This window comes from Anarrhichthys ocellatus, unplaced genomic scaffold (assembly GCF_004355925.1).
Source record: "Anarrhichthys ocellatus isolate YVR2014 unplaced genomic scaffold, GSC_Weel_1.0 scaffold1, whole genome shotgun sequence".
NCBI classification, from domain to species: Eukaryota; Metazoa; Chordata; class Actinopteri; order Perciformes; family Anarhichadidae; genus Anarrhichthys; species Anarrhichthys ocellatus.
In genome coordinates this window covers 15,886,754-15,904,774 of record NW_022280031.1, presented here as the reverse complement: position 1 = coordinate 15,904,774, position 18,021 = coordinate 15,886,754, and the positions used below count along the sequence as shown (strand labels likewise).

General features: G+C 42.1%; 2 protein-coding genes across 12 annotated transcripts in view; one reads left to right on the top strand and one right to left on the bottom strand.

Moving 5' to 3' along the window:
- Positions 1–7,214, top strand: part of LOC116387001 (band 4.1-like protein 1) — a 75,841-nt gene extending 68,627 nt beyond the window's left edge. For all 9 annotated transcript variants that reach the window (XM_031853673.1, XM_031853691.1, XM_031853682.1 and 6 more), the window contains 5 exons: positions 2,455–2,514; positions 2,638–2,733; positions 3,146–3,226; positions 3,349–3,468; positions 3,791–7,214. In XM_031853673.1, coding sequence (XP_031709533.1) covers positions 2,455–2,514; positions 2,638–2,733; positions 3,146–3,226; positions 3,349–3,468; positions 3,791–3,796 — 363 coding nt within the window. In that variant the 3' untranslated portion in view covers positions 3,797–7,214. The remainder of the gene's footprint in view (positions 1–2,454; positions 2,515–2,637; positions 2,734–3,145; positions 3,227–3,348; positions 3,469–3,790) is intronic.
- Positions 7,215–10,876: 3,662 nt separating this feature from the next.
- The window catches only part of cntn4 (contactin 4), a 135,634-nt gene continuing 128,489 nt past the window's right edge, over positions 10,877–18,021 (bottom strand). For all 3 annotated transcript variants that reach the window (XM_031849939.1, XM_031849957.1, XM_031849948.1), the window contains exons 17-23: positions 17,681–17,751; positions 14,794–15,028; positions 14,414–14,529; positions 13,346–13,532; positions 13,145–13,257; positions 12,877–13,045; positions 10,877–12,471 (exon numbers count right to left, since the gene is read on the bottom strand). In XM_031849939.1, coding sequence (XP_031705799.1) covers positions 12,380–12,471; positions 12,877–13,045; positions 13,145–13,257; positions 13,346–13,532; positions 14,414–14,529; positions 14,794–15,028; positions 17,681–17,751 — 983 coding nt within the window. In that variant the 3' untranslated portion in view covers positions 10,877–12,379. The remainder of the gene's footprint in view (positions 12,472–12,876; positions 13,046–13,144; positions 13,258–13,345; positions 13,533–14,413; positions 14,530–14,793; positions 15,029–17,680; positions 17,752–18,021) is intronic.

Below are 18,021 nucleotides of genomic sequence, written 5' to 3'. Positions count from 1 at the left end.
TATATGTGTGTGTATATATGTGTGTATATATATGCATGTGTATATATGCATGTGTATATATGCATGTGTATATATGCATGTGTATATATGTATGTATATATGTATATATGTATATATATATTATTTAGCTCTTGTTCATTTTCTCAATGTCATGTTTTAGATATTACTTGCTGATAGAATTTTAAGCGACAGCATAGAGAGTGAGCGACAGTGCTCATCATAGGATCTCTGGAGTTGGTCTTGATTAGAGTTACGGTGTAATTAAGGTATTGACGCGGATGATGAAAGCAGGTGTGAATCCCACTCATCTCCGGAGGCAGAAATCTGAGTGCTGGCTGGCTGTCCCACAGGTGCCTCATTAAAATGTAGCTAATCTTTTCGGGGCTCTTCAGCCATTCAGCTTGTGGTGCGAATGAACCCGGGCAATGATGTCAAGTGGGTCCCTTTGAAGTGCCAGATTCTTATGTCCAAAGTGTGTGTGTGTGTGTGTGTGTGTGTGTGTGTGTGTGTGTGTGTGTGCGCACGCACACACACACACACACACACAAGTGGAGGATGACGTCATCGATTAGACAGAGATCTCCAGCACTAACATAGTTCAGCCAGCAGAGGGAGCCATGTCATGCCGGTAGAGTCTCTCAACAGCAGCACAGAGGCTGTGATGTGATGTGAGTGGCTGCCTTTGACTTTGGGAGGCATCGCCACCAGACTGTAGTAAAAAGGAATTTGTTCATCTTGAGGATTGCCTTCATGAACAATTCATGTTTCCACATGCTGTTATTGGTTTGATTGTCAGTCATGGTGGCTGTGAAATTGAAGAATTTAGGTTCATTCAGTTGCTTTTAAGTGAGAATGTGAAGCTTTTGAAGGACAAAATAACACAATCTCCCTTCTTTTATACAATCGTTTTCAAAAGCAGTAAAACACGCTCTCGCTGAATTCAATACAGGAATTTTGCTGTTGCTGTGCAGCGCCACCTGGTCCTTCCAACTTGTGTTATATATTGTAGAATTATGACAAAGTCCTTTATTTATTAACATACAAATTCCCCTTTGGAAATCAATTTAGTCATTTTATTCTGTTGGCAAACTTTTAACTGATCATTGCCGTGTTACTGATTATTACTGTTATTGTATCAGTTTACTTTCCATTATGACTCCATGTTTTAGCACGCCGCAGATAACTATATCAACAGTTTTATCACAAAAGTGCACATTAAAGCTCCCCAACAGATATATGGAGGCTTCTTTCCTGCTCGCGTCTCCACAGACAGACGCCGTCACTCTTCACCACAGGTGTAACAAATGTCATTAACGACGGCTCGGTTCCATCAGTTGTCTCAGTAAGCCGCGGCAGTGAGCTGGCATGCACAACGCCACCGCCCTGGAACTAGCTCACTGAAATGGAAAGCGCTGGTTATTTGGGATATCGACATGTCACAACGTCTGCTGTGAAAAGGGTCTGTATAGCTTCCACAATCTGGATCTAAGCTGCTTTTGAGTATACAGTGTGCACACATAGGATATAATAGAAATAGAAAAAGTGTAAAGAATAGACGATATCAGACAGTATCATGCCAGAAAGGATCATTTTTTTTGAGTGCGCTGTTAGACGCTGTTGCTGTTGCACGCTGTTCTCCCACAATTTAATCTTTGGAAAAATATTGCGACATCTCTTTGTTAAGTTGAATTTGACCGTCGCAGTTTGAACGTCATTGATCGATGTCACACATAGTGTATCATTTCCATTAGTATAAAATGATACAAAATCATGATTATGTGTACTGCCAAAACAGTATATGAGACCATTTTTATGTAATATGGATTTGGGTCCTAATTACTTTTCCTAATCCATATTTCTACACCCCCAAAGAAAAGGATCACATGACTATGAGTATTGTGAAAGGGAGTTGCTTGCTGTGACAAACCCAGTCTTCAGTTCCCCACAGCTCTACGTTTGGTTCACTTTCACCGCTCTCATGGCCTCGTATTCGGTTGCAGCAGGCAGCGGTTGTCAGAGAAAGAGCACCACACAGTGAGCGACCAGCTGGTGATCTTAGTGGAGCGTTCAGCAGCTAAGAGGCTAAAAGGAAGGATACAATTGAACTTACATTTGTCGAGTGAACAGGGATTTCAAATGAAATTCATGCCGATGCTGCTCCATATCTGCAGTGAATAAGTAACTGCTCATTATCATGTTTGCCACAACCAGCTTATAAGGTGATAATATGTCTATTTGTGCTTGTAGCTTGGTCCGCTTCTCTGTGTCCTCAAACAAAACAAAAAACCGCATGTCCTTCTGTGTGGCTGCCGTATTAGTAATAACTGATGCGTATTTCTAATACGCTGATTGAAGCAATGCTTCTGTGCATCGTCGCCTGTTGCGTTTCTTTCATGTAACCGGACTTTATTGATACAAGGAAGTTAATGAAGACTATTCTTCTCTCTCCTTCAGAACTTCGGAGACGTCAGCCCGTGGGAGGCTCCTGCTGCCCTTAAAGAAAATGGCTCTCCTGTAAGTATCTTTACAGAGGAAATACATCAGTGTGTGTGTGTGTGTGTGTGTGTGTGTGCGCGTGTGTGTGTGTGTGTGTCCCTCCATGCGTGTATGACTCTCCTGTTATCGAATGTGCTGTAGGTAAAAGCCGGGACCCAGGGGAGGGAGTCTGTTGTGTCCCCGCTGACCATCACCGCTGAGAACGTCACCTCGGCAACCACAACTCAAGTTACCAAGGTAACACCTCATCTGTTCCCATGGTTACAGTGTAATGACTGGAGCTCGGAGTCAGCCCACCACATCTGTGTCTTTTGGTTTCATCCGTCGTTGTCGACATGTGGGAGTGGATGACCTGATTCGGATAGATGTAAATATTTGTATTGATTTATTGGCGTATGAATGATGAGGGGAAGGATATATTTTTAAGATTGAGTTGACACAAAATATAATGTAACAGGCTTTACATTAATATAACAATAACTCTACTGAGAAAATGATCTGATACACAAAATAATACTACAAAAAAATACTGGAAATACTACAAAAATAACAATACCTTTGATTACTTATTTTGTCTTCCATAAACTGACAGTTTTAATTGTTGGTAATGAGTCGTTAAATTTCATTTGTCCCTGTATGTGTTCTGCAGACTGTGAAAGGAGGCTACTCGGAGACCAGAATCGAGAAAAGGATTATAATCACAGGAGACGATGATGTGGACCAACATCAGGTGAGAAGGAGAATAACCGAAAAACTGCAACACACACTCTGTATGTTCAATAAGTCACAAGGCACAGGGAGCTCATATGTGAGGGTTATGACCCATGTTATGACCCCCTCATGTCTCTCCAGGCCCTCGCCATGGCCATCCAAGAGGCCAAGCAGCAGCACCCCGACATGCTAGTGACAAAAGCAGTGGTGATCAGGGAAACGGAGTCTCCCACTGAGGAGCTGCAGCAACAGCAAGCAGAGGTACGTGACTCCTACAGTGTCGACGGTCCGGCCATGTGATCACGAGCGCCAGTTACAAGATCGCTTCGCTTCGTGTGATCGGATCGATTATTGAACGGGTTTAGCGGGCTCAGGGGGCCCAAGGTTTCAGAGGATGTCATAACATATGTCATAGTGAAGTATGTCATTAAAAAGTCATATTGTCTCATGAACATAATAAAAAAGTCGTAGTATAGTATAGTTCACATTTTTGTGCCCGGATGGTATTTACCCATCGTCTAATGTCCATCCTTGCCCATGCGCTGTGATGACTAATCTGTATTGCTGTTTGTCTCGTTTGCAGTCCTGATCGGCCATGGTGGCTCCTGAGACGGGGCAGGGGGGACAGGAGAGCATCCTCCAGCTGCGCGTCTCCTGGCCTGCTCCCCCCCCCCCACCCGCAGTACGCCACCACCCAGATACGAGGGCTCTCTACCCCGCTTGTGGAAACACCGAAACAACACCAGACTGCGCTCCATGAAGCAGTATACCTCCGCTCCCGTCCATTCAGACAAAACCAACTGTGACTCGGCCTGCGACCCAAACCGGCCCCTCGTCCTGGCCCGACCCAGCCTTCACCAGCCCTCCGCCTCATTATGGAACAGGAAAACGCTTAGTATAAAGAAGTGGAGTAGTCACAGCTATTTCAATTCACCTCTGTTGGAGTCATTTGTCTGAAACTTGACTTGCATATTATTCAATCTAATACTTTTTGATTCCCTTGAACCATGAGCGTCATTCGAATCGATGAGTTTTCAACCCCAAACTCCCCCACCTCGCCCCGACACCCTTCCTTCACAAATGACTACTTTGAATTGTGAGGTTCCCAAACATGTGTCCCATATGAAATGAATGAGGTATAAGAGCGGGGGGGTTGAGGGAAAGGATGGGGACAACGCTGGCGGCTGGGAGGTCGGCGGCAAGCGGCTTTCGCTTGATTGTTGCCACCTCCCGGCTGCCACACCTTCAGTATAATCAACAGCTGTCTTATTAGCTTTTTACATTTTTATCTATAGAGGATCTAATTTATGTCCAGTGTTTGCTTGTTTATGAAACATGTATAATATCAGATAATCTGCATGATTCAATCAAAAAAATTATAAAAAAATAGCAGAGGGAATGAAAAAAAATCAATAAATCAATAAATACACAAACATGTCCACATTTGAAATCCATAAATAACTCCGACATGATGGGACTGAGCACCTGGAGAGAAACTGTATAGATCGCTGGGGCCAATGCGTAGTGGACACGTGAGCGATGTGGACGGAGTCCACTGAGGAGGGACAGTTGTGGAACACTTCAGTGGACAGCTGGAACCCCGACATGCAACCGACACTGTCCCGGTCCCGTTCACCGTTACCGTTTTTATTTCGACGTCAACTCGCCTTCCACGTTTAAGAAATGCTGGTCACACGTTTCGGGCACAGTCATAGGATTTTTAGAGATATTTTAATATAAATAATGTTTTATCTAATACGTTCCAGAAATGTGCTGATGTGTTTTCTTTTGATTTTACTGACTTCCATCATGAAACAGAGATTGCACGTGATTCTTGCGCTTTTGGACGTTTCAGGCTTCATGTGTGAACACGCTGAAACCTCTCGCTGAGAGAGCTTCATTGTAAAAACAGATCTTACAAAGTTAATCAGAGAGATCTTGCCCGGAACTAGAGAATCGTTTGCCCAAATTGTGAAGTTGTGCTGCATTGAAGAGAAATGCAGTGATTTGGGGGACAAATCTTTTAGTCGTTTTTTTTTTTTTTGTTGTGCCAGTAATATCATGTTTGTTTATCATTTGAAATATTTTTGGAGTATGAAGATATTGATGATAGCGGCTTTAAACGGCAACTTAAAAAGAAGCTTTTAAAGTTCGTACGTGCATGTTCACAAACACTGCCTGAAATGTTTCAAACCACAAGGCTAACATGGGTACTTTATTTGTTTTTTTTAAATGTTGGATTAACTCTTTTAAGTTATGGTGTATGAGTTTCTAATTGTATTTATAGGAGTGGTGAATGTGAGGCCTGTGCTCCCCCCCCCCCCGTTCCCCTGACAGACTCATAGTGTGACATACCCCCGAGCGCCGTCCATCCACGTGACCCGTCGGCTGTCACATAGCATATAACCTGGATGACCTTTAATAATATACTATGCATCACTTAATCATCCATAAGGACCCGCTGTGATGGAGCCTGACCCATGTTAGCCGTCATTGTTACCTTTGTGCTAATGTCAACCGAAAGCGGTGAAGCGCACTCACTGCTTGTAAAAAAAAAAAGAATTTGCAATAAGCAGCCATTGCTCGTGTCCTCTAAAGGGAGAAAACTGTGAACTCTCATGTGTAACCCAAGCGTAACCAAAACCTATAACACAGAGTTAGCGGTATTCAAAAGGAAGCTTTTTTCCCGACACTTTGTGACCACGGCTTTGTCGTCCCATCCTCCCATCCCCTGACTTGAACCTGTCGACCCCTGCTGGTGATGTGTCTGAGGAAATGAGATTCACAAACTGATTATTTGCATTTTTTTTTTTGCTGTTTTTCTTTTTATTTCTTCTTTTTTTTATTGTCATATGACACTGGACTGTTGTGAAGGCACTTGCTTGCATTGACAGCAGCACATACATGTACTGTAAACTTGTTGAAAAAAAACAAAAAAAACCTGTCTGTGCTGTAGGACCGGACACACTACTGATGGAAGACGGACGACTGTAGGCATCAGGAGAGAGGCTGTGGGTGAGGTGGTGCGTTGAAGGATGGAGGGCCTCTATATATATATATATACATATATATCTATATATATGTAGATATATATACTTCTGTGTAGTACCCTGTAAACTATGTATAAATTGTCAGGAGCAGGGATGTGTTTTTAGGCTCAAGAGGTGAGGCAGTAGGTGTAGTCGTAAGGAGAAGCAGTGCAATTGAAGGTGTCTCATGAACGGGTGCCTTATGTTTGGGGTCGTGGTTATGAGAGCTGCAGCCACAGTTATCAGAGCTCCGCCGAAAGCACCGTGAATCCACGAGGCAGACGTGGAACCGACCTCCCCCCTCAGGGAGCAGAGGAGCTGGTCTTACAAAGTGAATTATTGTCTTGTAAAGAATGTGACATCAAGCGTAGAAGTCTCTGAATTTTGCACCGTTGAGTCCTCAGCAAGATGACAACATGTATTGGCCCCATTAATGTGGAAAAGCAGATGAGTTCAGATTATGGATATGAGGTCCTTTTGTTTTTTTCCTGAAGAGCATCGAGCTGCGCTGCTGTTTAGCCTCCACCTTCAAGTCTCCACTGCCTTTTGGCTCTACATTCCCCCTAGTGCTTGGTGGTGTGTATTTGCTGTATTTGCATTCAGTCTAAATGGAAAACATACACGCATAAATAAATGTCTCAGTATGATTCAAACACTGTCTCTGATTCCACAAAGGAGGGGCGAGGGATTGCACTTTGAAGTGGACCGTGGGGGAAATGTATTCTTTGTTTACTTCATTACGCCAGTAATTCATCGTATGTAATACATTGTTTTTGTAACGGAGGGTAGTGTTGTTGTAGTGGAGCAGAAGGGAAATGTCCTTGGTCTGCGCTGCCATCTCGTGGCTTAAACCAGCACATAGAGGTAAAGAAGTTATGTATGTGCCGTTAGTGCCATCTAGTGTATTTCCTGCTTCACTTCACTCAACATATAAATGGACTTCACTCATGCGTTTATAAAGGCCACAGATTACCAGCATTCCTGTATTATTACATGAACGATCTGACACAACGTATACAGAAGATTTACCACTTTTGTCCACTTCTCCTTAAAAGAGGACTTCACCGGTTATTAACACCGAGATCAGTTTACCGGTCATGAGTATTACCAAGTCTATGACGACAGTTGTGTAATGTGTTATGTGTGGAATCAAAATAGGGTCAAGAGTAAACATTTAGTTTGATTGCATTCAAATGTGTGCAAGTAGATTGTAACCATGTATTTTTGACCCTATGTAGTCCGCTCCTCCTAAATAGCCATTGGGGAGCTCTGATTAACATCTGATTTGACTATCCAATCAGGAATATCATTTTAAAGTTGTAGTATATTATGTAAAAGAAATTCACAAGAAAATAAAATGTCATGGAATAATATGTTGAAAAATTAAAAAAAATATTTTTATAGAATTTATAGAATAGTCACTCGCACTATATCTCAAAAAAGTCATAAAAAAGTCATAGTATAGTCTCGAATGAAAAAAAAATGTCAAAAATATCATGGTACAGTATGTCGAAAAATAAGTAAAAGTAATTGAATAGTATTTCAAAAAAAGTGATGGAAAATTAATCATAATATGTCGAACTATGTAAAGATTATTTTATAACTCTTAAGGCATACTATACATGGAGAGACATTAAGCTTATTTTGGAATTTTATGGCACACTGTACTATGATATTTTAAGGACTCATATGGCTTACTATATCATTTTGTATTACATTTTATTATATTTTTATTGAATACCAAACTGATGATATTTTTAAAGACATTTTGAATGCATACTATAGGTATATTACATTTTTTTCTATAACGACATACTATAATCATGATTTACGGACGTATTCTATGTCGTAAAACTAAACTTTTAAATCTGTCAAGCTTGTGTTAACTACAGACCTTATTTCAGCCATCTAACCAAAAACCCATTAAAAAAGCCTATTGACTTTGAGACAAGGGAAGCAGAAGTGCAAAGATGCTGACTCATTTCTGGGTTTAAGGATTCATTTATCCTGCAGCACTTTATGGGTCCATAGATGGTTGGACGATCCGGGGAATTTTATCACTCGCACGTCGAGCCATTTTGCCTTCACTGAGCATTTAGGGATGAACGGGAGCCCGCCTCAAAACCTGTACTCGTAGGTTTGATTTGTGCTTGTAGGATTGGTTTTTATGTGTAAACTTGAGATTTATACATCCAATCAAATGATGTGGGACCTTTTTTTTCCACCCACAAACATAAAGATGTTTAACTGCAAACCTTTTTTTGTAACCTTTGTGCAAATCGTCTTGCACTCACACATTGGAGTTTTTTTGTGCAGATCTTCGTTTGTTCACAAAATGTCACGCACAGCTACAGATCTCCTTCCTTCAGATATTTTTTGAACACATTCAAATCTTTGAATTCAGTTGTTCAGGATGTTTTTACACATTTGAATGTATTCAGACATAATGTCTGCACACATTCAGATATGGTGATTCACAATCCTTTTGTCCCTATTTTGATTCTAGCTCTGTGGTTCTGGGGGAGCTTTGTCAAGTCTTAGAAAATGATCCCTGATGATGTCCTAGTGATGTCATATAGGGGGTTATCCCAGGCTGGGTTTTAAGGCTGCACATTTTGAACAGAAAGCCTGTGGGATGTGTAGTTTGAAAGGAGAGGCCATTTACAACGCAGGAAGTGTCTGATAAGGCAGCAACCTCTGGTTTTGAAATGTAAGGCCAATGAAGTGCTTTGTATTCTTTCTAATGACCATCAGGGGGCGACTCCTCTGGTTCAAAAATAAGTCAGATTGTATAGAAGTCTATGAGAAAATGATTACTTCTCACTTGATATATTACCTCAGTAAACCTTATAAACATGAGTTTATGGTCTCTATTGCTATAGTGTCAAGTCTTCTTCAACACAGCATGATGTTCATTTAGTATATTATGGTCCATTTAGAGTCAAATAGACCATAAAGCAGAGTATGCTTTAGGGCGGGGCTACCTCATGATTGACAGGTCGCTGGTCGCAGGTCATTATGAGAAGTATAGGATCCATTGTTATTGGAACTTGACCCGTACTAGGGACTAAAAGTTGCAATTTGTAGTCCTTTGCTGTTTCAATTTGAGCAGTGCCATAATAAATCAGTGGAGTGCACCTTATTCTGAACAGAAGGCGAGCACAGGAAAAGAATATTCCTATTTGTCAGTCCTCATATTATGTATTGACGGATCGACCCACAGAGCTTGACATTGTTCTATAAATCAATAATCTTTATTAACACAGTATAAACAACAAACAGCAACAGAGGAAACCCTCATGTAGAGCCAGAAGACCCAGTACATCTCAGAGGGGCTGACTGAGACAGAAGCATAGACAGGGGGCTCCATGGCACACATACAGTATACACAAACCTTTCAGATGCATTAACCTTGCCAAAGCCATTCAGCCGATTTGCAGATTGACAGGAGAGAGAAGAGGACAAAAGTACAGTCATGCTGAGCAACAGTTAGCTACAGTATGAAACAGAGTTATTACATAAAAACCAAGTAAATCATCTCTTTAGAAAGGTTCTTTTATATAAATGATTTGAAGTGTACAAAACAGTATATTACACATTTCTCGATGCATGATTCTGAGCAGGACCCAGTAGCCTACAGCACACTTCCCTTCAAAGTACAAACTACTGAACTGGATTACAAGCTACATACAGACTGCACTGTACCTCTGTAGCACAGCAGTCCCACATGGCATCAGGAGACGATGGGAAAAGGAAAAAGATCAGCAGCATTGTCTTTTAATAATACACACCTATAAAAATGCATCAGGCCTCATATATTGCCAATATCCCATGCGAAATAGCAGAATGCCATTCAAACTAACCTTGGTATCCTCGGCAGCGCACAAAAGACGCTGCCACACCCCCCCTTCCCCTACCTGATCCCAATCACGTACAATATCTTTCTACGCAGCAGCATGTAAACATCACCGCGGCTGCTTCGTCGTTCTATGCTTCTAATGTTTTTGATATACATATGATAAGTTAAGGCTCTTTAAGGACCTGAGGATTTTGAACATATGATGAGGCACACAGAAGGCAAAGAATAGCTCTAGACATTAGGGCTAACTGAAAGGATGAGGAGCATGAGACAGCCACGAGGGTCCGGTCAGCAGTGCAGTACAATGGCCAAGGTAGAAGAACCCAGGGGAGATGCTCTCCAAAACAGCATGGTGCTATTTCTGGGAACCAGGTCAGTAGCCATCATTTGGATGGCTCTAAGGACCCCATCGACTTTTTGAGAGTTGTTGGTCACCTTCCCTGAGAGGACTGGCACAAAAGAAAAATGACGCTCTAATGCGTTTAGCATCCAGCATGATAAAAAGAACAGATTGTTCCCCCCCCATGCCATTTGTATGCTGAGCAAGTTAATTTAGTTAGTACATGAAGCGATCCCTTCTCCTCTTACTTATGTCATTTCCAGTTCAGCGGAAGCTCCCAAGAGGCTTCAGCATTCTCCTGTTGGTGAAATCACGTGGGTATCTTTGTACGCGTCGTAGTAGTGTAAGTTTATTGTCAGTGTATGATCCTAGCAACAGACTTAATGCATTCCTCTGCTGCGCCTCAGCAAGGAAACATTTGGAAGAACACAATAAGGATGAGAGCTACTTTGGATTTAGCTAACTAAGACGGCTCCAGCCTCTTGCTAGCCCCCGTCTTTCTCAGTGTGGTCCTACTGCAAAGGGCTTGTGTGAACAGGAGTAGGGCTCGGTACTCCCTATCTTTAAGGTATCAACCGGAATAACCCAGTGCCTAGTCGTATCAAATCTTCTTCAGCGAAATGAGACCAGCATTCAATCCTTTTTGTACCCAGAGCTAGAATAAAACCCAGACTATTTGTGTGGTTTTGCTTCATGCCTGTGTGATTGGACCACTACCGCAGCAGCTACAACGCATACAGGCCGTGCTGCCGAGATGCCACTAAAACTTTAGAAAGTACGGCTCTACCACACGCCTGTGGCCTCTGATAAAAATAAATGCAGTGGTGACGGCAATTTTACGCAACTTAATGCTTCCATTCACATGATGGGTATCGAATGAAGTAGGAAAAAATGTATAAAATGAAGTACTATTTGTATCTGTATATTAGGAGTACTAGTTTACAAAGACTCATAACTCAATGTACATATTGTATGTGGGTATTACATTTGGACTATCCCTTCCTGTATTATACGTCATTAGTGCCAGTTAGCATTATCTGATGTAGGAGGATAACGAAGTTAATATAAATTAATATTGTTTTTTTTATAATTCTACATTTTCTAACGATTCATGACATATATATGACAAAAAAAAAAAATTCTTAGTCCACTTGATTAGAGAAATCTATTTTGATAAAACTAAAGATGGCTGACTTCATCCAGTTTGCTAATGCTAACACTTTACTAGTGTGCTAAAGCATTAGCATGTGCTGTCAAGAGATGTTAAAGGCCAATCCTCTGCTCACCCACAGTACTCGGTAAGATGACCAATAACGACAAAGACCCATGTCGATGTAGTCCTTCCAATGAAACATTTGTGACATATTGCAGAAACAGAGATGCAGAGATGTAACACAGTAACAGTTAATAGTTCATTCACTTGAAGAAAAAGCAACTACCCTGGTCTGTGAGAACCAAAGTCACAAGTATTTCCTTATTTTTAGAAGATAAACGGTGCACCGTCGAATCACATTCTTAACCTCCAGGCTGGAACATTGGATGTTAGTTGCCATGCACTTCATTGTTCTCGCACCAGTTAGCCCAGACGGACTTCCGATTGATTAAGGAAACAAACAAAAAAACTCTATAAAAGCTCAACATGTCATACAAAAAGATGCATATAAGACATTTTTCTCTTCATTTTTTTTTCTTATGAAAGCTGCTTTGGTAACAACATAGTCACGACATCGCTCAATCTCCTTTACTTAGCCTGGTTGCTGAAGGGGACTCCTTCCCTATCATCTCAATGGCGTATTTTTTTTAATTACATTTTTTTTTTTAAATTTCTTCCTTTTGCCCCTAAAATCTAGATGAATGGATCTAGTTACACCAGAGTGGGCTGTGTTTGTGTTCCGCCGTAGAGCTGTCTCCACATCAGATGCAACGTCTGCTGAGAGCCGTTTGTCATAAAGATGTCCGTGCTGTGAAAGACAGCGCTATTGTACTGAGGGCTGATAGAGTGGAGACCTTGGATGCTGAGCCGACTGCGTTGGGGCCTGAAATGGGAAAGAAAGAGGATGTTAGTGTGTTCGCAGTGGGGGGGGGGGGGAAACACACGGACTTTGTGGCATTTCACTTTGTTAATCGGCCGTCTCTCTAGCCTGCATCAGCTGAAAGCATTCATTTCCAAAAAAAATGCTTGAGAGTTATTATTACTTGAGCAGCGAAATGAGACATTGAAAGTATTCTAAATAAATTGCCCAACTTTTCACGCGACGCTCGCATTACGGTGTCACGTAGATGCCGTAATTACAAAAGTCTCTCATGTAGAGCATTATTTTCCACACTCTCTCTGTTCCTTTTGGAGATGATGAGAGCTAATCTGCTCCGGCACGACAGCAGCAGGGGAGTGGATTATTCAGCTCAGCCACGAGGGAGGCGTCAACTATCTCTCCACTGACCTGGTATCCTTGGGATGGTGATCTGCCTGCTGCTGCTGCCTTCTCCTCCCTCTCCGAATGGCTTTATCTGGATGATGTAATCCTCATCAGTGGGAAGGGCGAGCTCCACAGAGGTCGTGTTGGTTTCCATGACGTTGGGGCGGCTATGTCGATTCTTCTTGTACAGCACCTGAGGACGAACGGTGGGCGTCAAGTCAAGAGTCGGCGTGCGGAAGCAAATAGCCGCAAAACACAATTTTCTGATAACACCGAGCAACTGAGTGCTTACTTTGTAACCGGTGACCTCTGACTCGTTCTCGAGGGCCTTGACCTGCTCCCAGTTCAATATAATCTTGGAGTTTGATGTGTTCCACATCACTTTAACTGGTGGCTGACTGGGCGCTGAGAGCAGAAAAACATTATTCACCTCAATGAAACTTTGAACAGTGTCAGAGAGTGACCGGCAGTTATAATTAGATCTGGTACTTACGTGGTTTCTTGGTGGTAACGTTGACCGTGGCGCTGGGAGGCCCCGTTCCAGCAGTGTTATACGCCCTCACCGAGATGTAATACGCCGTGCTGCCTTTCATCCCGCGGATAATGGTAGATGTTTGATTTCCAACAGTCTTTTGCACACTGGCCGTGTCTTCCCTTTCACTTCTACTCCAGTACCTCAGCTGAAAAGCAATGGGGCAGAACCGCGGACGTGAACGCAGAAAACAAGACAGACACCTTAAAAGCTTTCTGTTACACCCTGCCGATGAAGTGCAAACTGGCAACTGGGAGATGTGAACTCAACTGGATGAAAGATGTGAATTGGTCTGCTTGTGTGCTCATCAGACATGTGTCACGGCCTAAAGTTATGTGGTAAAGAGTGAGGTCAAAAATGCATAGAAAAAGGAAAACAAAGAGTAAAAAGAATCCTCAAAAAGCCCCTGCCATCAACTTCCACCAGAGAACAGATTTTCTTTGTCAACCCGCTCCGCTTGTCAGGGCTGAAATAGCTGGCTCGCCTGACAGCACAAATATAATTTGTCTTTCCTCACAGTAATGCTTTACTCAGGCCCTGCTCCTCTGTTGACTTTGAGTGGTCAACAGTTTAAAACGCTGGCACTTTATTCAATCCGGGGAGGAAAACAGCGCCTTGTTCACATCTTGGATTTCAATAATGAGCGGAATTAAAATGACAAGAACTAACTGAGCGCAGAGCCAGTGTCTGCAACTGCTTTGTTGTGCGGATTAGAAGCTAAACGCTCTATCCCTCAGAGTATTGCATCAGCACGCTAATCAGGGTGGTTACAGTACTTAGGTAAACAACAAGAGAAACACAACTAAACCCACAGGCATGGGACTAGGCTGGACCATTATGCATGCAGCGAGCTATTATCTCATGTGCCCGAGGTGCATGAGCCTGAAACACTCATCAATAATAAAAAAGAACAAGACTTAACAGCAGAAGTTGCCATGTTGTACATTTGCATCCAATGGAAGCACGCACACGCACACGCACACACACACACACACACACACACACACAAGGTATTTCATTGTAGCTCACCTCATAGCCCAGGACTCTTTTCTTGCTGGCATTCCAGGGCAAAGCTTTCCACAAAACTTCAATCTCGGATGCAGAGAGGCTCTTGGCACGGACCCTGGTGGGAGCTCGGCCAGGCTCTGGAGTTAATACACAAAGACTTAGAAGTAACACCGAGCTTTGATGACCCCCTCAAAGCAGTTTCAAAGCTATTTCTTTCATTCAAACAACAGAGGGACAGAAGTTTGAGGAAGACGTCTGCAAGTGCTGATAGAAGAATGCTGGCTGCTAGATCACTGCTGCCACTGTTTAGATCCTGGATGGATCCGGGCAAGTATTCAAGCATTACACGTGGCAGAGCGAGTAAAGCCATTCCGTCGCATGGTGTAAACAATGACACGCACCTTCCTCAGCGGAGTAGATAGTGGTAACAGGTCCAAACGGCCCCTCCCCCTCATTGTTGTACACCCCGACCTTCACGTGGAAGGGCGAGAAGGGTTGGATGCTCTCGTTTTTAAAGACGTATTTGGATGCTTCAGCGGACGGCACGGCGGCCTGCATCCATCCCGTGGCACCGTGGGGTCGAAAAGCCACCACGTAGCCGAAACCCGGTCCATTCTGCAGCTCCTCGGGAACCGGCTGCGGGGGGAAAGAAAAAACACAATTTAAGCTCTTTAAAAAAAAAAAAAAGACTTAATTTTAATGCAATTGTGTGAATAAAAGCATGATTTAAAACTCTCAATCCATCACATCTATTCAAGCGCAATACATTTAAAAATACTAAAGATTAAAACCAAGATTAAAGACTTTCACAATGCTTTGCCTCAAATATAACATGCTGTGCACACAAAAACTATTACTGGACACATCCATTACACAGCACAGTGCACTCAGCATGATACCATAAACTCAGCTGTAGTCCAGACTGATAACATGGCTCATACATTTATAGCTGCAGACTTCATTCTGGTGGATTAACCCTAAACACTTCACTCTCGTCCACTGAGAGACACACGCTCACATAAAGAAGCACTTCATTTCTTCTTTCTGTTTTAGCCGGTTAGCTATCTCAACGCTGGGCCAGTATCAGTATGGATATGGCTCCTTTGGTGAGCCCTGACTTTTTTTTATATTGAGTATTCTTTTTGGAACTTTCCATGCTGTGGATCATACATTTTATTATTAATTAAAATAAATTATTATTAGGTTATTACATTATGACTCCAATGAACTCATTTACAAATGGCTCTCAAGATATTTTGATGATTGGAAACAATTTGTAAAAGCAAATGAATGGATTGATATGGTGTGATTGAGTCGTGGTGTCCAACAGGGGTCAATTCTGGGACCCTTGTTCCATATTATTAAAGACTTCATCACTGCATCTTCGTCAATGTTTACATTTCTGCTGATGACATTAGTTTGTTTCTTACACATACATACTTGTTCACACTTACTTTTAAATAGATAAATTTAACTGTTTTTGTCAATGAAAAATTTAATTTTAAAAGTCATATTAGTTTAGTTTTCTTTAATATGTGAAAATCAATTGGTATTGTATACACAAATGTGTGGTTTGTTTCTTCAGTTTTGATCAACTTTTATTTGTTTACTCATACCCATGACCGCAGTTTTATCTGGACACTGGTCCTTCCACCAGCCATGGCCCTGCTGACACCTACTACTATCCTTATTATTAACATTATCAACCCTATTACCGATACCATTAGTGCACATTAATGACTTTGTCTCTTCCCCGGAGTCCTTGTGCTTTCTCTCCTCACAGGTTTCCATGGAGCATGGTTTCATCTGGACCCTGGTCCTTCCTCCAACCATGGCCCTGCTGCCTCCAACTGCTAATATCACTTTTATTAATACTCACATTACTATTTCATATTACCGATACCATTAATGCACATTATTGACCTGCTTCTTCACCAGAGTGTCTGTACTTTCTCGCCTCACAGGTTCCTGTGTATCCGGGTGATACCTGGACCTGGTCTTGCCTCCTGCCGTGGTTCTGTCATACATTGAATGTGTTGTAATCCACTTATCCTGTTCTACACATGACATCTATTGCACTTCTGTCCATCCTGGGAGAGGGATCCCTCTTCTGTTGCTCTCCCTAAGGTTTCTTCCTCTTTTCTCCCCGTTAAAGGGTTTTTTGGGGGAGTTTTTCCTGTTCTGATGTGTGGGTTCCGGGACAATAGGATGTCAAATGTGTACATATTGTAAAGCCCTCTGAGGCAAATTTATAATTTGTGATTTTGGGCTATACAAAAATAAATTGAATTGAATTGAATTGAATACCTCACATATCGGTATATTGTCTGGGCTGCAACTTATTCCACCGACCTTATCAAGAGATGTGCTACATTCAGTAATCAGATCAAACACCCAGCAGCGCAATGAATGTTCATTCGATTTCAATAATACAAAATCCACTAATCCACATTTGTATATTGTGGCTCTTTTTCTCCTAATAATTGACATGGAAGTATTTTGTGTTTACTGTTGGCAAATCTATGAGTTTCTTGTGTTTCTTGTGTTCATGTGCAACTAACTATACTTTCCCTTTAGTGCCACCGACACAAGATCTGAACACTGCACAGAAGAGTTCTCTTTATCTAATGTGCAGATTGCGGTGGGTTTAAACCCATTTGACACAAATGACACGAGGGCTCTTTACGCTTTTGCCATCCTCGGGATAAAAGTGAAATGTTCAGCCTCACTACAGGTACTGCATTAAACTTGTAAGAACAAGTCAAAAATTAAAAATGCAACACTGCACCCCTGCTTTTTATTTCCAAAGGAAAATGCCTCAGGAAATTTCAGAGCCGAGGCAGAATTGCGGCTTTGTTAAGCAGAAGTTAGACTTCAATTGGACTCTCGCATATTGAAACATCAACACTGATTCTGTAAAACGTTTCTCAGCGGGGGCTGATGATTTTGAGCAGCCGAAATGAATATAAGCTTTTGGAGCTGGACTGATATGCACGGGCTTTGCAAGAAGGAAAGAGAAAGAAAGACAGAAAGGAAAAAAAACAATTTGAAAAAAAGTTGGGACTTGGAAGGAACCATTGAGTTTAATTATCTTATTGAAACCTCAAAAGCATTTGTCTCTCCCCGAGGGTGACAGCAGCAGTTATTGCCTCTCTGTTCTTAAAAATGAAATGCCATACATTAAGCCGTTCAGCTGTTATTAATGAAACACAGGCCCGGATCCACAGAGAATAATGACGTCTGGCTCCCTCCTCCATGGGTGAGGGGGTCCAGAGCAGGCTCGCTTACCTCCCATGTGATGACTAATTCGGAGCGACTGCCACCGCCTCCGCTCACATTAGCTGGTGTGACCTTTGGAGCTGGAGAGGAAGAAGACAGATCAGCTTAGCCCTGTTGACTTCACACGACGCTGAGAAGGCACATGTAATCATTTTCTATGTCGCTGCTCCCAAACGGAAGAGAGAGGTAACTTTTTTTGCCACGGTGGAACTTCAACGTCTACAAATCCAGTGAGATAGCAGCAGGACTCTCACAGCTGACTCGCGTTTGCAGCCTGTGATGTGATGTGTTTTTTATACCAAAAGGGGCAACAAATACACAAATGTAGCTTATGAGTTTATTATAGGTTC